We start from the raw sequence: 21,748 nt of genomic DNA on the forward strand, positions 1-21,748 counted from the left end.
GAGTGACTGGTTACTGTGGAAATGATTTTCCAAATAGAGGATTAAGAAAAAATTTGAGCTGAGGACTAGGTAGCAGGAGCAGATGAGCTCTTGAGAAACAAAAGATCCTGTTTGCATGCAAATTTAAAGAGCCTAGGAATAGGAATGCAGAAAGTATGAGATACTGCTTCCAGCCCATTTCCTTCTGGTGTCCACAAACCCTGCAGTGCAAGACCTCACCTACTACTTTGAGTTTACTAGCACTGAGCTGCTCATTAGCACCTTGTAGGTCAGGAAGCATGATTTCATACAAAGTCCTAGGCCTGCATACATTTATGTAGCTCTTTGGGGCAGGGACTGTCATTTACCATATGTCTGTATAGTACCTAGCACAGTAGATTCTTGATCTGGTTGATGCTGCTAGGCACTTCTGCAATATTAATGTTAAATAGTAGCCATAATATTTTCTAACCACTCACATGGGCACTTGGTGCTCAGACAGCAGGGAGTGGTCTTCAAACAAACTGGATATTTCCTTGCTTTGTTTTGCTCAGATAGAGGCTTGAATTAGTCTTGAAATTGGGGAAGTGTGGCTGCCTAATTACTCGATAGAATTTCCTTTTATTTAGCACTCTGGCATTAACATCTATGACCCTACAAAATGCACATGACGCTAAGGTCATGTTTTCCTCTTTATAATGCATTTGTCCTTTGTTTGCTGCTATTAGATCATGATTTGACCGTTGAATATTACAACAACAATTACAATGAACACTTGCCATTCTTATTGACTTCAATAAGAATCATAGATGTTCATCTCTTAGGATTTGGACTCAAATTTAAATAGGAAGTTCAAGTAAAAATAAAAGGAGTACTTGTGGCACCTTAGAGACTAACAAATTTATTAGAGCATAAGCTTTCGTGAGCTACAGCTCACTTCATCGGATGCATTTTTTTTTCCCACCAAATGCATCCGATGAAGTGAGCTGTAGCTCACGAAAGCTTATGCTCAAATAAATTTGTTAGTCTCTAAGGTGCCACAAGTACTCCTTTTCTTTTTGCGAATACAGATTAACATGGCTGCTACTCTGAAACAAGTAAAAATAATCAGTTTTAATATACAGTAGACCTAGACACAATTTTCAACCTGTCCCAGTTTCAAGCTGTTCCCTGGTACAATCCAAATTTATTGTAACATCTGTTGACATGCAAAACTTACCACTTTTGTGAATGCAAATAGAACAATTGTGTGGCTGACTTTCTGGTATGAATGAAATCCCCATTCATGCAGATAAATGCAGGGTTTTGTTCATAGAAGCAAATTCGACAGTGGCCACTAACGAAGGCTGGCTGAAACTAGACCATGCTATTCATTTATGATGTCTGGCTTGAATTTACTGATAAGGAGGTGTATCTGCTGTGTGGCAGTGCATTTTACTTGCTTCTTCCAGAGATCTTATCAGATTTATCTGCTTCACTAACTCATCTCAAGGATTCACATTTTAGAAGCTTGGCTATCACGCTCATTATCTCACATTTCAAGAAGAAGCTGCTTAGGAGGGTATTTTCAGCTGTGACAAGTAAAATTTTACTGCTGAAATGTGAGGTCCTGTTTGAAAATGGCTGCAGCCCTGATCAAAGGCCCTGATTCAGGAAAGGCTCCCTGTTAAAGAAATCATGTAAGCACATGCATAAATCTCATTGAAGTCAAAGACAGTAACACTGATTTGCTCTGAGACTATATGATGATTGTATTTCATGTTAGACTTTTCATTTGAGTGGGGACCTTAAGGAAGGAAGCTCTCGTACATTCACTTGCAAATGGGCAGATTCAAAACTTTAAGGGGGAGGTTTTATTTTAAATATTTTATTTTGTAGTTCCTTTTAGCTCCCAGTCCCGTTTTTCCTCTCTCTCCTTTATAATTTCTTCCCTCCTTTCTCTTCTTCACCCTCTTCTCTCCTTTACCTTCCTTCATTTCCCTGCATCTCCCCTTTTCCACCTCTCTAGTTTCTGTATGACTTTGGCCCTTCCCATTGTGGTTTCAGTGTCTATCCCTGCATTATGTCCCTGTTGCAGACTAGGATTCTCACCATTCTGTGGGATCTTCCTACCTGTTCTCTTACCTGTACTGTGGTATTTTTCAGTGGCAATAGAAGCAGTGGTTTGGAATTGTTCAAACTCAAGCAGTTCCAGATAGATTTATGCACCTGCTGCTGACACCCCTGGAACAGTGCCACTTAAGTGCAGGCAGGAAAACCAGCATGACGCAGGATTCTCCCACATTTGATCGAGTGAAAAAAGTGTAGGAGGGCAAGAAAACAGCATGATAGTCCCACAATCACTTCCTGAGGTTCAGTTTCTGTTTGTAGTTTTTAAACTCGCTACCAATCTATCATATTTATAGAGCACCAATCAACATTGCTTGAACACCATAACAAGACAGTGAAATCCAGGCTGTATTGAAGCCAATGGGTGGGTGTTTTGTTACCGAATTCAGTAGAGGTAGATTTCACACAGAGTGATAAGATTCAGGACTGAGCTGTGTTTCGCCCTTCTGTGAATCAGTTAAAATAAGCACTGGGACGGTACAGAGCTTGGCTTTTCCTTTCCTTCTGCCACCAAGCCTGTAGCAACTAAGAGTATATATGTGTGTCATCATGAGCATTAATCTGGCTTGCAGTCTGGAAAATGCTCGTGTCGTGAGGGGTAACTATAAAGGCTGCCTTGTTCTGTCTGTGCATCTCATCCGTGCAGACAGTGAGTTCCTGCTCTCTGTACATCAAACAGTCCAACTCAAGAGCTTCTCATATCATTGCCTTATTACACATAGTGGGAAATTATACAGGAAGGACAATTTAGGTAAACACATTAAGTCAGTTGAAGATTCATTTGTGGAAAAGCATGGTGAAAAAGCTGTGATGCCTGAATCATCATGATGTGAAATAGTGGGCACTGAGGCTCAGACCCTGAGTAGGAGACGTCTAGAATGGAGGGAAAACAAAGAGATCTTGTGATAAACATTACTGAGTGTCTGAGAATTGACTGCCAAAGATTCCGTGTATAAACATTTACAGAAAGAAGGTTCTGTTTTCCATGAATACACACATCTCTTTCAAGGAAGCGGCACTTAAAATGCAGGATCCACTGTGTGGAGGTGTTTTTTTTCCTAGTAACAAATATCAAGCTATTTGATTGTAACACTAACCTAAACTTTTTTCTCTAGACATTAATGAGAAGGTTTTTTTTGTTTGTTTTACGGATTAGGTTTTAACATTGGTGACTCACTTCAGAATATTGCAGGTTTTTTCAGTCTCATCTACAGTCAGGAAATGAAAAGGCTTGTGTATCTAATTAAATTCATCAGTGATGGGAACAGTGGGTCAAATTCAGCTCTGGTGGAAGTGGGTATTGGCTTCAGTGGGAGTTATGTTCACTTACATCAGCATTTATCTTGGTCCAAAATGCAGCAGGTGCAACACACATTTATATATATGGGCCAGATTAGGGTATCCTCACTCATGTTAAGTAGTAACCTACTGCACATATAGCCCAGTGTTTTAAGTGGGGCTATTCACACAATAAAAGGCTACTCATTTTGAGTCAGGATGGCAGAATCTGGCCTAGTGACATTAGGCTCATACTTGAATTCTACAAAAAAAATTAATAAATACCAGTTTACATCATTCATTTTTTATGAACTTAGAGAAATATCATTTTAGGAGGCCTAGCTCTGCTATTACTTGAGGTTTCCTGGGAATAAAAGTAATAATCATACTTAGCACTTTCACAGGCCTTTACAATAATTAACTAATTAATTCATTAAAATTCAGTCACAATGTTCCATTTCCTCCCGTTAGTATTAGACTAAACAGATACAGTAGCTGACTGCATTCAAATAATTATTTTTCTGCATCATTGTCTGAGGCTTTGACATTTCAAAATAACTTTAACATAAATTTAATTCTAAGAAATGCTATTGGTAAATGTTTATTAAGGGAGGAATGAACCCAGAAAAGATGTTACTGGATTATAAGAGCAACATTTTCAGATTCTCAGTTTTTCTCTGCAACATCCTGCTTTCCAGTGTTGTTATTTATTACTTCTATTATAGTAATACTTGGAGACCCCAACTGAGATTATACAGTGCCTGGCACAGTGGGGTCACAAATGCACAGTAAGACAGCCTGTGCCTTGAGGAGCTTATAGATAAGACGGACAAAGTTAGGAGGAAAAACAGATGTCGAGTGGTGATGTGATTCGCCCAAGGTCACACAGCAGGTCACTGGCAAAGCTGAGAGCAGAAGCAAGGTTTTCTAGCTTGCAGTCTGGTGCCCTAATCACTAGACCGTGCTTCCTCCCACTGGGAGTTCTGTGCATGTTAGGAAAGAAGGTATCCCAACTCAGATAACTCCCTGAACCCAGGAAAGCAGAATTTTGTACTAAATGAGGAACTTGGATTAAAATTTTCAGTAGTGCCTAAGTCACTTAGGTGCCTAAATTCCATTCTCAGACGTCACTTAGGCACTTAAGTTCCTAAGTCCATTGACTTTCAATGACTTTCAACAATTATTTGCCTAAGTCACATTACTCTCTGTTTTGAAACATCCTAGCAGGGGTTGTCAGACCAATAATACCCCATTTGTAGGCAGTTTTGGAGATCTCTACGCTTGAAAATAATCTGGACGGAGGATTTTTGCATATAAAATTTACTATGGTAGCCGTTATTGCAGGGAGCAACCGGGTGCCATGTTAAAAGGAACAGAAGTGAAGGGCAGATCTATAGCCCATAATCCACTGCCTCTAACTACGTTATTTTCTCTGGCAGGCAGGGTCTGTAGCAGTGCAGCATAGGGAGAAATTTCTGCAGGGAAATTAGGAAGAACAAAATCTTCCAGGAACAGTCTCTAGGATTTCTGGTCTTCTGTGTATTGGAGTCAGGAGAGTGGCTCCAACTCTCGCCTCATGTAACTGACTAGAGCGGAATCTGGCCTCCTCCACAGTGTATATCGACAGGGCTCTGAGCATTTGTAACTTACTATGTAAATGTACTGTGAGCTCTTAAGAAATTAAGAGGGAACATGCTATCTGGAATTCTGTTTTCCTGGCTCCTCCCCCTGACTGAATGACCGAACCACAGCTGGGCTTCATGCAGAGGCTGCAGAAATGAGGCATCTGTACACTAGAGAGGATTCCACTGCATAGCCCTCTGGCTACCTCCTATGACTTATTCTACAGGCTTCCCTTTGCATTCTGTAGTAGAGAGGAGCATATGCCCGTCTATAAATATTTTTCTAACTTTGATCCATAGTGTAGTCCAGGGTCCAACAATGCTTGTCTCTGTACCTGACATGAAAACATCCATGGCTGTAGAAGTAAACCAAAGAAAGTATCTGTGGTTTCCTTTTGCCTAGCCACATATCACTGGCACCTCTCCCTTTCCCTTTTGCCTGACTGGATCTGTTTTCAGCATTAGATATTTTAGATTGTCAGAAACGCCTCATCTTTTTTCCAGTAATTTACGCATAATAGGATGCCAGTTCTAGCATTTAAAGTATAATGGCTTTGTCATATTGATTTATCATTTCTGCCAAGTAGCAATTTTTTGTTATTTCTTAAAAATAGGATTCTTATCTCATAGCCTTCAAAATGGCAAAACGTTATATAGAATATTTGCACATTATCAAAATGCTTTCAAAATCCATGTTACATCATTTAGGACCATAGTATTTACAGATTGAAAAGACCTATCAGATTGTTGTCTGTCTCTTTAAAGGGTAGCATATAGTTTTCTAACAGAGCATGCACCAGATATTAGGCAGGATTTTAGCCAAAAGACAGAGCAGAGATTTTCCCCATATTGTCTACGATCTCTATCCATCTAGGCATGTATTCCACACTCCTCATTATGATAACTGAATACTTCCTTTCTAATGGTATTCTCCAGAACTCTGTCTTTTGCAGAACTGTCATTTAGCTTTTCAAAATCATATTGAGGCACAACATCTCTAAGACACCCTTATTTTTTATGACTGCAGAGGCTAATCCACAGAGTGGTAAGGTTACAATCAAACTCCAAACTCTAATGCAGCTTCTAAAGACGGCTTTTCTAAGTGCTCAGACAGATTGTATGTGGCCCATACTGTTTACAGACTCATCCAGCGCAGCAGCAACATGTGGTTTGGTAGGCAGTGGGAAAGTTTGACTTGTTGTATCCAACTCAAAGACAAAGCAATAGATTTTGTGAAATCTCTTTAATGGAAGTGTCTAGCAGAACAGAACATGGTACAGTAACTCCTCACTTAGTCGTCCCGGTTAACCTGGTTTTGTTAGGTTGCTGATCAATTAGGGAACATGCTTGTTTAAAGTTGTGCAATGCTCCCTTATAACATTGTTTGGCAGCTGTCTGCTTTGTCCACTACTTGCAGGAAGAGCCGCCTGTTGGAGCTAGCTGGTGGGGGCTTGGAACCAGGATGGACCAGCAGCCCCATTATCAGCTCCCTGCTCCCCTAAGATCCCTGTGTGACAGCAGGCTATCAATTGCTGGCGGTTCAGCTGTCCCTCCCCTCACTGCCATGTGCTGCTCCTGCTCTCTGCCTTGGAGCTGCTCCCAGGAGCCTCCTGCTTGCTGTGAAGGGGAGGGGAGAAGAGGGGGGGCTAATGTCAGGTGTCCCTTTCCCCCCTACTCCTGCCTCCCCCCCTCCCCCCGCTTATCCCTTCTCCATATAGAGCAGGATGGGCACAGGGCAGAGAGAGATTGCTGGCGCAGCTGCTATCTCAACTTCCTGATCTTTTTAAAGGCAATGTACTTAGAATGGTGTCAGGGACAATGCGCATCTCTCTCTCTCTCCCACTATTTCACATCATGATGATTCAGGCATCACAGCTTTCACCATGCAAAGAGGAAATCTTACATCTGAAGACTGGAGGATAAATCCTAAGAATGTGATTCTTTTTGGGCTTGTGTTGCAAAAAGAGATAGTAATGCCATAGGTCAGTTTGTAATGTACTATGCTTCTAGGAGTTTGGGGAGGGGGGCAGAGGGGAAGAATTCTGGGAAAGTAGCAAACTAGAATAGTCACAGCTGGTCATCAAGATCTATAAAGGTTTGAGTGGACTGACCTAGTGGCAGGGCATTGCATTGCTAAATTGAGTTCAGAATTACATTTCCAATGTTACTGCTTTCCACCTCTGGCATCAACTGAGGGAAACAATGTAGTCATGACATTCTTGGCAATCTCCTATCTAATCTTAAAACAAACCATTTTGAGAATATGGCAGATAGGGCGTTTCTCCATTCAGCACATGCTGGTTTATTTCAGGAAAAGGAATCTGGGCCTTACAAATGTAATCTTGCTCCCTTTACTTGAATAGTCCCATTGGTTTTAATGGGAGCACACTCTGTCCCATTGTTTCCATTGGGATTACCTACCTGAGAAAGACAAACAGGAGTTGGCTTATTATCTGCATTCTTCTGTTTTAATTCCTTGTTGACCACTTCAAAATATTTTGGTAAAATTCTTCTCTTTTAGTTGGCTCCACTCACCGCCCCCATCAGCCAGCCTGAGCCAGTAAATAACCACTGGGACTGAGCCTTGGCTGCAGCTGAGGAATGTGCATTACAGACTCAGGAGGGTGCACAAAGATATTGTAAAACATACCTTTATGTTCCCTTAGGTGTGTACCAGACCCGTCCTCTGTCATAAATTAGAGCAGTCTAGAGGCTGCTGTAATTGCACTGGCTGCCGATGGCCCCCTAGGGCTTTTAGAGCAATCAGGAATCAGCTGATCATCAGGATATCCTTTTTCACTCCAGCCCCAAATTCTAAATCAACTTCTGGGAGAAGGGGATGGGTATCAGCCCCAACCCCTACTCGAACTCTATGCCAGTAGAGGTTTCTCTGCAGTGATGGGTGGGGTACACAAGCTTTAGGGCAGCTTTGTGCCGACAGCATACTGTAATGCAGAGCATGCAACAGACTTTTTAAAGAATGCACCTAATACTTCTCTTTCTTTAATCCTAGCTGACTGTTAATTTCCTCAAAGATTTCATCATTTTCAAGGACTATGTGGCAGATGCACTAAATCTCTGATTTCCAGCAAACATTTCCTGGTTTTAAAAAAAAATCCCTCTGAGCCAAATTGTGCCATTGCTTATAACCAAGAATCAATAGAGTTGGATGGGGTTTGAGGTGCAAAATGTGGCCCTAAACTCTCCTTTTCATCTTTTTGTGGATTTTGTGTACAAGAACCTATTGTATATTTTCTATGGGTCATAAGATTTATAACCATTACTGAGCTAATAATACTTATGGCCAATATTTTAACTTTTTGCAGCAGAGCTACAATTCCTATTATTGCTAAATGCTAAGGGTCAGATTTTCAACGGGTCAGTTCAACACAATTTTCAGAAGAGCTCAGGAGCTCAGCTTCCATTTAGGCACCTATTCAAAAGGCCAGATTTACAGTAGCGCTACCTAATGTACTGAGGTCTTTTGAAAATCTGGTCTTTTATTTTGGTGCCTAACAGAGCTGAGCTCTTCTGAAAAACTGTCCCTGAGGGACAGATTTTATACTTACTACCATTGGAGTAAATGGCCACATTCTTAACTGAGATCTATCAGTGTTACACCACTTTAAATCCATTCACTTTGTTGGAGTTAATCCTAGAGTACACTACCAGTGTGAGTGCAGAATTTGGTCCGATGTGAGTGCTGAACTTGACCTTGAGAATTTGTGCTTATTAGTGCACATAAATACCCTGCCTTGCTGAAAACTCTCTCACTTACACATGATTTTATCTGAATGCCTTTTACAAAGCAAGAAAGTGCTACAAAATAATTTTGGCTAGATGCATAATAGGAATCAGAGCAGAAATGCTGCTTTTCCATTCAAAACTGAATAGTTGCAAATTTGAGCTCAAACACTTGACCTGGAAAAATTAGAAACAGAAACAGAAATGGAGCAACTCAGAGGAATAAACAAACTGGTATGGAAAACTTTCAAACTGGCAGCTAAAAACCTTAACAAATGGTTGGAAAGACGGCTACTAAAAATATACCCGAATGAAAAGTTCTACAAAGTACTTGACACGTGATATCCGATTTGGGATATAGAAGGTTAATGGTTATGGCATGGAGATTTGAAGTTAAAGACACTGCAGGTGTATGCGGTTTAACAGGGTGTTAACTGGGAAGCAGGTGGATATAAATAAGTAGCACAGGGGGTATATAAAGAGTTTTCAGGAGAAGTAATAGTATAAACTCTTAGCTCTTGTACCTCATAATAGGGAGAAGCCTGACTTTGCTTTTCTGAGCTTCAGTCTTCATTGCACAATTCTGTTAACAAAACTATTTAGAAATACAAATCTGTATGCTAAAATTTGGGAATCACGTAAATTAAATTAGAGATGAGAGAGCCCTATTAGGCTGTTTCTAGGTCATCCAACCCAGGGCAAGAATGCTGCTTATAATATATTTTTCTAGTGCATAATCCCAGCGTAGGCTTAAATATCATAAGAGATTTAGCTTTCTCTGCTTCTCATGGGAGAAACTATTCCATAATGTAACATATCACTGTCAGGAAGTTATTAATGATATTCCACCTGTGCATTTGTTTCTTAATTTCATCCTGTTACCTATTCTAAAGGAACATAAGCACTCTGATTTTATTGTTAAACTGAAGTGCATAAAGATTCTTGATCCCTACTTAACAAAAACTCATCTAAATAAAAAAGAAACTACGATTATATAGCACTAAATATGACTTGAACTCCATTGTCAAGGCGAGTGAGTGAAGAGAAGTAACTGTGGCCTTGATTCTGTCTCTCACCAATTTTACGTTCGTGAAACTCCATTGACGTCTGCAGAATTACTCCCAATCTGAACTGGAATAAGTGAGATTAGACTCAGGGTATATCTACACTACGAAATTAGGTCGATATATAGAAGTCGATTTTTAGAAATTGATTTTATACAGTCGATTGCATATGTCCACACTAAGCACATTAAGTCGGCGGAGTGCATCCTCACTACTGTGGTTAGCATTGACTTACGGAACGGTGCACTGTGGGTAGCTATCCCACTGTTCCCGCAGTCTCTGCCTCCCATTGGAATTCTGGGTTAAGCTCCCAATGCCTGATGGGGCAAAAACATTGTTGCGGGTGGTTTTGGGTACATGTCGTCAGTCTCCCCTCCCTCCATGAAAGCAACGGCAGACAATTTCGTTTCGTGCCTTTTTTCCGCACAGACACCATACCACGGCAAATGTGCAGCCCGCTCAGCTCAGCTCACTGACATCGCCGCTGTTGTGTCCTGGGTGCTGCTGGCAGCAGACGGTGCAGTAGGGCTGCTAACCATCGTCATCCACCGCTTCCGCTGCAACTCTGCTCTCCTGCAGTTTGGGGGATCCGTTCTGGTCCTCCTGGGTACTGCTAACCGTCGTCAAACAGTGCTTCTGCTGCAACTCTGCTCTCCTGAAGACGCCATAACATAGCAAGCATGGAGCCCACTCAGATCATCGCGGCAGTTATGAGCTTTGTAAACACCTTGCGCATTATCCTGCAGTATGTGCAGAACCAGAACCTGAAAAAGCAGGCGAGGAGGCGACGGCAGCGTGGTGACGAAAGTGATGAGGACATGGACACAGACTTCTCTCAAAGCAGGAGCTCTGGCAGTTTGGCCATCCTGGTGGCAATGGGGCAGGCTCATGCGTTGGAATGCCGATTCTGGGCCCAGGAAATAAGCACAGACTGGTGGGACCGCATAATGTTGCAGGTCTGGGATGATTCTCAGTGGCTGCGAAAATTTCGCATGCGTAAGGGCACCTTCATGGAATTTTGACTTGGTTTCCCCTGCCATGAAGCACAAAAATATCAAGATGAGAGCAGCCCTCACAGTTCAGAAGCGAGTGGTGATCTTCCTCTGGAAACTTGCAACGCCAGACAGCTACTGGTCAGTTGGGAATCAATTTGGAGTGGGCAAATCTACTGTGGGGCTGCTGTGATCCAAGTAGCCAGTGCAGTCATTGACGTTCTGTTATCAAGGGGCGTGACTCTGGGGAATGTGCAGGTCATAGTGGATGGCTTTGCTGCAATGGGGATTCCCTAACTGTGGTGGGGCGTTTAGACAGAATGCATATCCCTATCTTGGGACCAGACCACCAAGGAAGCCAGTACATAAATCGCAAGGGGTACTTTTCAATGGTGCTGCAAGCACTGGTGGATCACAAGGGACATTTCACCGACATCAACGTGGGATGGCCAGGAAAGGTACATGACACTCGCATCTTCAGGAACTCTGGTCTGTCTGAACAGCTGCAGGAGGGACTTACTTCCCAGACCAGAAAATAACTCTTGGGGATGTTGAAATGCCTATAGTTATCCTTGGGGACTCAACCTACCCCTTAATGCTCTGGCTCATGAAGCCATACACAGGCACCCTGGACAGTAGTAAGGAGCTGTTCAACTATAGGCTGAGCAAGTGCAGAATGGTGGTAGAATATTCACTTGGACATTTAAAAGCACGCTGGCGCTGTTTACTGACTCGGTTAGACCTCAGCGAAACCAACATTCCCATTGTTATTGCTGCTTGCTGTGTGCTCCACAATATCTGTGAGAGTAAGGGGGAGACATTTATGGCGGTGTGGGAGTTTGAGGCAAGTCGCCTGGCCACTGATGGCGCGCAGCCAGACACCAGGGCAATTAGAAGAGCACAGCAGGACGTGCTGCATATCACAGAAGTTACATGACTGGCCAGCCTACGGTGTGACAGTTCTGTTTGTTTCTCCTTGATGAAAACCCGCCCCTTAGTTCACTCTACTTTCCTGTAAGCCAACTGCTCTCCCCCCTTCGATCACTGCTTGCAGAGGCAATAAAGTCGTTGTTGTTTCAAAATCATGCACTTTTTATTAATTCATCACACAAATAGGGGGATAACTGCTAAGGTAGTCCAGGAGGGGTGGGGGAGGAGGGAAGCACCGGGTGGGGTGGTGGAGGAGGGAAGGACACGGCCACACTGCACTTCAAAACTTATTGAATGCCAGCCTTCTGTTGCTTGGGCTCTGGGGTGGAGTGGTTGGGTGCCTGGAGGCGCGCCCCACCCCCACCCTGCGTTCTTGGGCGTCTGGGTGAGGAGGCTATGGAACTTGGGGAGGAGAGTGGGCAGTTGCACAGGGGCTGCAGCTGCAGTCTGTGCACCTGCTACCTTTCCTGCAGCTCCACCAGACGCCAGAGCATATCAGTTTGATTCCCCAGTAGCTTCAGCATTGCATCCTCTCTCTTTTATCGCGCTGCCGCCACCTCTCCTCTTGCTTGTCCCTCCTATCCCCGCGTTCATTTTCTGCTTTCCTGGACTCTGACATTGTTTGCCTCCAAGCAGTCTGCTGAGTTCTTTCAGTGCGGGAGGACTGCATGAGCTCAGAGAACATTTCATCGCAAGTGCATTTTTTTTTTCCCCTTCTTATCTGTGCTAGCCTCTGGGACGGAGATGATAGGGGGAGCGTTGAAACATTTGCAGCTGTGGGAGGGAAAAAAAGGGAGAGTATTATTTAAAGAGACACATTTTAGAGAACAATGGGTAGACTTTCACGGTGAACCAAGCTGTTAACATTACACAGCATATCTGCTTTCGGTACAAGGTCGCATTTTGCCTCTTGTATTGAGTGCCTGCCGGTTTGGTGTGAGAGATCACACACGCAGGGCCAGGCAACAGAATTCAGCTTGCAGGCAGCCATGGTAAGCCACAGTTGTTGAGCTTCTTTAATGTTTATAACATGTGGGAATGGTTTCAAACAGCAGCACCCTCCTTTCCCATACCAAGCACCTTTTGGGTTGGTCATTAAAAGGAGGGGCTGTACTGGCTGCGAATGGATCCCAAGTCTTCAGGGCAAATTAATCATTAAACATGCTTGCTTTTAAACCATGTATTATATTTACAAAGGCACACTCACCAGAGGTGCCTTCTCTGGCTTCATGGTCCGGGAGCCCGTGTTGGGAGGGTATTGACTCCAGGGTGATAAACAGTTCCTGGCTGTCGGGGAGAATGGTTTCTCCACTTGTCTGCTGTGCACTATCCTTGTCGTCGTTGTCCTCCTCATCCCCAAAATTCTCATGCCTGTTGTGTGAGACTCCCCGCTTGCAGGTGTCCACGGAAAGGGGTGAGGTAGTTGTAGGGGCACTCCCTAGAGTTGCATGCAGTTCATCATAGAAGCGGCATGTGTGGGGCTCTGACCCAGAGCGGCCATTTGCCTCTTTGGTTTTTTGGTAGGCTTGCCTGAGCTCCTTAATTTTCACGCAGCATTGCTGCAGATCCCTGTTGTAGCCTCTGTCTATCATGCCCTTCGAGATTTTGGCAAATATATTGGCCTTTCATCTTTTGGAACGGAGTTCAGATAGCACGAATTCGTCTTCCCATATAGCGATCAGATCCAGTACCTCCCATTCGGTCCATGCTGGAGCTGTTTTGCGATTCTGGGGCCTGCATGGTCACCTGTACTGATGAGCTCGCCACACTGGCCAAACAGGAAATGAAAGTTAAAAGTTCCCAGGACTTTTCCTCTGTACCTGGCTAGTGCATCTGAGTTGAAAGTGCTGTCCAGAGCAGTCACAATGGAGCATTCTGGGATAGCTCCCGGAGGCCAATACCATTGAATTGCATCCACGCTTCCCCAAACTCGACCTGGCGATGTCAATTTCAGTGCTAATCCCCTCATTGGGGAGGAGTACAGAAATCGATTTTAAGAGCCCTTTAAGTCGACAAAAATGGCTTCATCGTGTAGACAGGTGCAGGGATAAATCGATCTAACGCTACTAAATTGGACCTAAACTTGTAGTGTAGACCAGGGCTAAGTCCCTCTATCCTTAGCTCCCAGTGTTGGGCCTTGGCATGACAGCCCAGGTGGGATGAAATGAGATGAATAATTTCCCCCATCATTCTAATGATTCAGCTAGGAACAGCCTCTTAATTTCCACTTGAATTTAGAGCCATGGAAAGAGATTTGAATATCCTTTCTGTTGTAACATTTCATTTTTTGGAAATTTATCCTTAAAATCTAAAAATGATCATAAAAAAGCCTTGTAAGAATGGGTAGGGAGGAGCATTGACTTGAGAGTTTGCCATGGTCGTAAATGCACTCTTTTAGATCATTTTCAAACTGAGAAGTCTGTTCTTTTGGTTTTGCTCTGTAGACTGCTTGTTGTCAGGCCAGATTAACTTTTTAAACCATGAATTTGGGGACCCAATATATTTATAAATTAATTGTTATCAAAAGAAATCTTTGTATCCATTCACAACAAGCAGCAAATTATTATGTGCTCTGTTCTTGTTTTTTATCCTTCAGCAAAATGTTTCTTCAAACTCTTGCTGCAACTCCAACATGCACTAAAAGCTCTTCCAGGTGGTTGGGAGTGGTGGAAACTTTGGGGAGCCGAGAACTTGGTAGGGTCATAAAATCTGGCAGGAGAAGTTACCTTGTATACAGGACTTGTCATTTAGTTTCATCCTATCTGCCGTGGACCCTGCTTCACCTATTCATGGGAGAGACTATATTGTGTTGTCATTTTTTTAAACCCACTTTATTATTATTACATGTATAAAAAGCATTTTAAAACCATCTGGATATATTTTTACAGTTACTTCATAGACTAGATGTTGGAACACAGCTGTGCATATATAGCTGTGGTCCCTGAAAATGTTTACTAATGAAATCCTGGAGCAGTCTGGAGCTGGATGCACTGAAGGCTTGCATTTTCCACTGAGCAGCTGTCTATTTTGATGGGCTAGACTGAAGCAGAAAAAGAAAATTGTGTTAGACAGAAGCTTTACACTATGAAAGCAAAATCTTCCCCAGCAGAAAAAGAGCTTTACTGTAGCCCCATATTCTGTAGCACAAAGGAGCAACGTTCAGAAGAGTTTAAATAATGAGCTTTTTAAGGTTCTTGAGAGGAAAGAAGGGAGAAAGAGAGATGTGAAATGGAAGGTTAGAAACAGTAGAGAAAATTACTTTGACATCCATGAAAGATTATAAAGCCGTCCTGAACATACAGTGGTGGATATGCAAAAGGTGCTGGAAGGAACTTCCCTCCGACTTTCCTTTAATGCCTCTGCTGAATGACAATGAAGTAATTCTTTGCAGAGTGCTGCTTTCCTGTGTTCTTTAGCTGGCTCAGCCAAAGGCTTGAGGAACTGACTGGTAAACTGGAAACTGGGCTTCCATGAATGGGGTGAGGAGCAGTGCCAAATTTAACTCTGTTTGGATATAATATATGAGTGAGGCACAAAAGCCTTTAGACTGCCTTGTACATACCTGCCAAGGTAGACAACAGTCAATATCTCAATCCATTATCCCCTGATACTGGGCCAAAACAAAACAAAATCTCCTGCTCTGTTTAATTACCCACATATCATTGTGGTTTGCCTTTCACTTTCTAAATATTGGATGTTGCTCAGAAAGCAAAGTTATTTGAGAAAGTATTTGTGCTGTACAATCCTTCTAAACAGAGGTGGGCTAAACTAAGGCCCGCAGGAACATCTTGCCTGGCCCCTAAGCTCCCGGCCAGGGAGGCTAGCCCCCGGCTCCTCCCTCCCCCGCAGTCACGCTGCCGTGCGGGCAGCACTCTGGGCAGCGGGGCTGTGCGCTGCTGCTGGGCAGCACGGCAACATGTCTGGCTCCGGCTGGGTTGCGCGGCTGCCAGACATGCTGCTCTGGGCAGCATGGTGAGGGGGCCGGGGCAGGAGGTCCCAGGGGACAGTCAGGGGATGGGGAACGGGGGGGGTTGGATAAGTGTGGGAGTCCTGGGGGGGCTGTCGGGGCGGGGGAGTGGATAGGGTTGAGAGGGGCAGTCAGGGGACATGGAATGGGGGATTGGAGAGGGGTGGAGTCCTGGGGGGGGCAGTTTGGGGAGTGAGGTACTGGGAGGGGGCGGTCAGGGGACAAGGAGCAGGGCAGGTTGGATGGGTCAGAAGTTCTGAGGGGGGGCAGTCAGTGTGGGAAGTGGGAGGGGTCAGATAAGGGGCAGGGTCCAGGCTGTTTGGGGAGGCACAGCCTTCCCTACCCAGCCCTCCATACAGTTTTGCAACCCCAGTGTGGCCCTTGGGTCAAAAAGTTTTCCCATTCCTGCTCTAAGAGGATGTGACGATTTTTATCCATTTACAGTAAAATGGATTTTGCTTTGCTAGTTGCTGTCATCTTAGTTTGTCTGATTTTGGTGACTGTGGTCTCAAAAGTGGGAAGTGTCATCTGTTGATTAGAACAGGGGAACTGGAATTCTTCACAATGCTGCTGACTCAGTCACAGACTTACAAGAGAGAAGGTGGGTGAGATAACATCTTTTACTGGACCAACTTCTGTTGGTGAGGGAGACGAGCTTTTGAGTTTATACACAGCTCTTCTGCAGGTCTGGGAAACATAGGGCTTGTATTCACCTACAGAACTACAGCAGTGCAGCTGCGCCATTGTAGCACTTTAGGGACGACACATTTATGCCAATAGGAGAGCTTCTCCCGTTGGTGTAGTTAATCCACCTCCCTTGGAGACAGTAGGTGTGTCTACAGGAGAAGCTATCCCATTGATGGAGCTCTGTTTACACAGCGGGTTAGGTTGGTATAACTGTGTTGCTCAGGGGTGTGGGTTTTTCACACCCCTGAATGATGTGTATATATACCTATACAGATCTGTGGTGTAGACCAGGCCTCACTCATGTCACAGCTAAATACAAAATGGAACAGATTGTTTAGCATAAATAACTAACACACATTTCAAGGGCCCATTCAAGGTGAAGTGGCCCATTAACACCCCTCGGAGAGAAGAGGAAGTGGGGAGGAAAAGCAGAGGGGCATGGTGGGGTGGTTGTAATAAGGCATGAATCCAGAGTCACTAGTCAGTCCATGACTTTTAGTGTCTAGCAAAGTTATGGATTTAAGCTCCCAGGCTTGTCTTTTGAAAGTGTTGTGCTGGTTTCCTTTGAGGATGACAACTTATAAGTCAGATATAGTGTGATCGCTTTGTGAAAAGTTTCATAGTAGCAGCCATGTTAGTCTGTATTCGCAAAAAGAAAAGGAGTACTTGTGGCACCTTAGAGACTAACAAATGTATTAGAGCATAAGCTTTCGTGAGCTACAGCTCACTTCATTGGATGCATCCGATGAAGTGAGCTGTAGCTCACGAAAGCTTATGCTCTAATAAATTTGTTAGTCTCTAAGGTGCCACAAGTACTCCTTTTCTTTTTGTGAAAAGTGTTCACCCACAGGTGATGTGATTTTTTTTTTTTTTATTTTTTTTTTTTTGTCTTTTATCATTTTCCTATGTGAGTTCATTCGAGAGCGCAGTGATTGTCTGGTTTTACTCACATAGTTGCTATTGAGGCATTTAGTGCACTGGATGAGGTACACCGCGTGTTGTGATAGGCATGTGTAGGACCCATGGATCTTGAAAAATATGTTGTGGTGGTAGTTGATCACTGTAGTAGTGGAGATATGACTGCAGGTTTTGTGCTGTGTCTGGTACTGCATTGAGTTGGTGTGTCTTGGTCTGTGGGAAGCTTCTGATGATGAGCTTGGAGAGGCTGGGGGGTTGTTTGAAGGCAACAAGAGGGGATTCAGAAAAGATTCCTTTCAGGAAGGGGTCACCCACCTTTCCTCGAATATTCTGGGATCAACATGGCTACGACACCTCATACAAACTTACAAATCAATTAACCCCCCTGTGGCTCAGTTATTCATCTATAAAATAGCAAAAACAATGTTAACCCACCTTTGAAAAGTTGTTTAAGCTCCTTGGATGACTTTCAAAATATTTACTATATTTATTCATTCATGTCTCTTCAATGGATCTTCTATCTCCACATACTGTCTTCTGCATATTGGACCATAATTCTTTCAGCACTTCCATCTGTTTTAAAAGATCTCAGATTTTGACTCCATTAGTCATGGCTAGGGAGACACATTAGTTGACCACCTTCATTTTCTGTTGAAGAGGATGATGGATAAACTTTTTCCAACTACATTTTGAAATTCTGCTGTAGCTCTTCAGGTCGGATCTTATTCACTAAATGTCCCTGGGAAGTTGTCCATTTATTCACTGCTTTGAAATATTTCCATCTTTATTGCTAGTCCCGTGTTCCCCATTGTGCTAGTTCCACTGAGTTTTTAGGTCAGATTCTCAGCTGGTGAAGTCAGTGGAGCAATGTCAGCTTACGCCACCTGATGATCTGTCCCTTTTGTCCTCAGGTACATCTTTTACCCATTATTTTTTTTATCATATCTAGATTGTGCACTTTAACTTCTGTGTCTTATCAAGTAGGAACTGTGCTATTTGTGGATGATAAAGGGATCTCTCTCATGTTGACTTAATTCCCTTTGGGAGAAAGCCTTAGATGGTGCAAAAAATCATATCTCCATTGACTTCATTGGAGCTGTACCCATTTGCACCAGCTGAGAATCTGGCCCACCAATTTCAGTGAAAATTCTCCTGATCTGCACAAATATAAGGGAGGTCAGAATCGGGCACTATTGCTAAGATTTTCAAAACTACCTAAGGAATATGGAATCCAATTCCCAATAAAAATGTATGGGAATTGTGTATCCAAATCCCTTAGGCTCCTTTGAAAATCTCAGTCTACAGCTTTCGGGGAAGATGCTGATCTCAGATCACACCACGGCAATCTTCTGCTCTCTCTGTATACACATACATGTCAATTGACAAGAGCATCATCATGGGTTGCCACATTCATTGTTCAGTTCTGGGTTAAAAATCTGTAGAATCTAAAGAGGAATGAGTGTGATAGTCTCTGCTTTAGCCCACTGTGGGTGTCTTTATTCATATAGCAAAGCATTAACAGTTGAGATCCCTGGGAATTGAGTATGAAAAGTGAGTGGGTCGTCATTGTCAAGATCCACTCTGCAGATTTTTGACAGCAGAATATTGCCATAGACCTTATCAGAGTGGATAGAGCATTGGTGCATTTCAGTACAGCAACCTTACATTTGTGTAGTAATTAGACAATAATATGTAAATTTTTTAGTGAAAAATGTGTGCTGTTAACTTTTAACATTTAAAAACTACTGTAGCAGGATAGCATCACTGGGGGTATTATAAGATCCTGGTGAATTTGTGCTTTTGCTGTATAATATTAATATTTTGCATTTTTCTCCTCCATTTTCTGTTAAGTAATTTGTGTCAGTGCATCTGAGGCTTACAGGAGCCTGGTCAGTCTAAATAGCTATTCCAGGAGGAAGACTCTCACACCTGCATAGCTTTCTTTAGTGTCTCTTATACTCTTCATTTCTTCTGCCAAACAGGCTGCTGGTCCATTTCTTTTAAGCCTTTGGTTGAAACTTCATCACTTTGTGAACCGCCTCGTTTGTTGTTGTTGTCTCCCACACCAGCCTGATGCTGCTGAGCACTTACTTAGCTGGAGATCGCTTAAATGTGTGTAACCAATATGAAGAGGGCAGCTAAATTGGGTTGTTCAGGGTAGGATGAGGTAAAGTGGCAATTGGCATTATTTGAGACATGTTGTGCTCAGTTTCACTGACCCTGAATGTATCAACCACTATTATAGGTACTTTAAATGCAGTTTCAGTTATTAGTTTGGTCTGGTTTATTTCTTATACAAGTGGTGTGTAAATGCAAATGAACTATAACATTAGAGAGCTCTGAAATTCAGGGAAGGCTGTACACAGAATTTCGTAAGACGTCTCACTATGTGCGGTCCATGTTAAATGTACCTGGATGAAGACAAAAACTGAAGTGTGTGGTAAAATGTGGTCTCTGAGGTGTTTGTATTATACCTACTTATTCTAGCTCTCCTTTCTCTCCTCCAGCTTTCTTTGGGAAGTACCTTAATGAATACAATGGTTCCTATGTGCCTCCTGGCTGGAAAGAATGGGTTGGATTACTTAAAAACTCTCGTTTTTACAACTACACGCTCTGTAGAAATGGTGTGAAGGAGAAGCATGGATTTGACTACTCTAGGGTAGGTCCTATTGATTTATTTTGAATTTTTTCCTTTTGGACATGATTGCAAGAAGAATACAAACACTTTATGGATTCAGTCTAAATTAAAGTATTCTTTTCATAATTGAAAGACAGTGCTAGTAAAATCTGCTTCAGCCCCTAAGGCAGCTCCTTTGGACCATACATTATCTCTTCACTTCTGGTGGACATGTTACTTAAAATGTTCTTAGCAACTACAAGAATATAAGTTACACATCCTAAGGCTGTAAAAGCTTCAATATGTCTTACAAGCTGAGAAATGGATTTAATTGCATCAAGACTGGTAAATTCCACTGCTCTGCACTTCAGTTAACACTCACGGGGCCGGCCTCTGGCCTGTTACACTGGTGTACAGCTGGAGAAATAAAACTACACTTCAGTGGGGTTTCACAAGTGTAAATGAGATTAGTATCTGATTCCTTCTACTTAGGGTGGATGGGTGGATTGGTTTGTATGCAGGGGTGAAAGTAAGTCGAGTGACTTACCGGTGCTCTGGGGCCAGCTCTGGCCCCCGGAAGGGGCGGGGCCTAGTGCGGAAGGGGCGGGGTTGAGGGGGTCAGAGCCAGCCCCAGCCCACCCTGTAAGGTAAGTGCCCCCCCCACTGGGGTAGCGGCAGCAGCCCGGGGCTCCGGGGGCTATTTAAAGGGCCCGGGGCTCTCCTCTTCTACCACCCTGGCCCTTTAAATAGCCGCCAGAGCTCTGGGGAAGTGGTGGGGCTCCAGAGGCTATTTAAAGGACCGGGGCGGCAGAGGCAGCTGGAGCCCCAGCCCTTTTTATAGCCCCTGGAGCCCCTGCTACCTCAGGGCTCTAGGGGCTATTTAAAGGGCCTACTGCTCCCCTGCTTCTACCCCCCTGGTCCTTTAAATAACCGCCGGAGCCCTGGAGTAGCAGCGGTGGGGCTCCAGCGGCTATTTAAAGAGCCTGGGCGGTAGAAGCAGGGAAGCCCCAGGCCCTTTAAATAGCTGCCGGAGCCCTCAGCCGCTACCCCAGGGCTCCAGCAGCGGGGCTGTGGAGGCAATTTAAAGGGCCTGGGCTCCAGCCACTGCTGGGAGCCCCAGGCCCTTTAAATTGCCCCCTGGGGAAGCCGGGCTGCCCCAGTACGGTGCACCGGATCTTACCGGTACGCTGTACCGGGGCGTACCGGCTTACTTTCACCTCTGTTTGGATGGATGGATGGATGGATGGATGGATGGATGTATTAAGTGAAAGCCTGTTTCATGGTCACAGTATGATAATTCTGGGGAGTCCATAGTGCATCACACGTTAAAACTGTCATTGCCATGTGAACACTGTGGATGTGTAACTATTACATATATCTCTTCCTAAAGTACTTGAGGATACTCTACCTTGACTTAGCTCACTAAAATGTTCGGCACCCATCTCCCAAGCACAGGCCCCACCACTTCCCTTTCTCATCTCACGCTGTATAATGCCTACTAACAAGGAGAATGTTTACTTGAGCAAAATACATGCATTTGTCAAAGCAGCCAGCTTGTGTGATTTCCTGAAGTGGGTTGCAGAATCTCTGATTTATGGCTGTAAATAATTTATTGGTAAACTCCTTTGGTTAGAAAAACTGGAACCTGAAGGAAACAGTTCAAGAGTGAAACAGGGCATTGTTTGAAGGAAGGGGGGAAAAGCAAATAGCTGCAAAGTGACATCATGTAGTTCTGGATTTAGAAGTAAAAGGTTATAATTATAGTTAAGTATAACTATAGTTAATTCTCACTGTAACATCGTAATCATTTGTAAGATAGTGGTGGATCGATCAGTATTGGA

At 43.5% G+C, this 21,748-nt stretch overlaps 1 protein-coding gene across 11 annotated transcripts in view; it reads left to right on the forward strand.

Moving 5' to 3' along the window:
• The window catches only part of SULF2 (sulfatase 2), a 238,962-nt gene that overhangs the window by 159,351 nt on the left and 57,863 nt on the right, over positions 1-21,748 (forward strand). For all 11 annotated transcript variants that reach the window (XM_043495701.1, XM_043495703.1, XM_043495702.1 and 8 more), the window contains one exon: positions 19,798-19,949. In XM_043495701.1, the coding sequence (XP_043351636.1) occupies positions 19,798-19,949 (152 nt within the window). The remainder of the gene's footprint in view (positions 1-19,797; positions 19,950-21,748) is intronic.

Source organism: Dermochelys coriacea, chromosome 13, assembly GCF_009764565.3.
Source record: "Dermochelys coriacea isolate rDerCor1 chromosome 13, rDerCor1.pri.v4, whole genome shotgun sequence".
Classification (NCBI taxonomy): Eukaryota; Metazoa; Chordata; order Testudines; family Dermochelyidae; genus Dermochelys; species Dermochelys coriacea.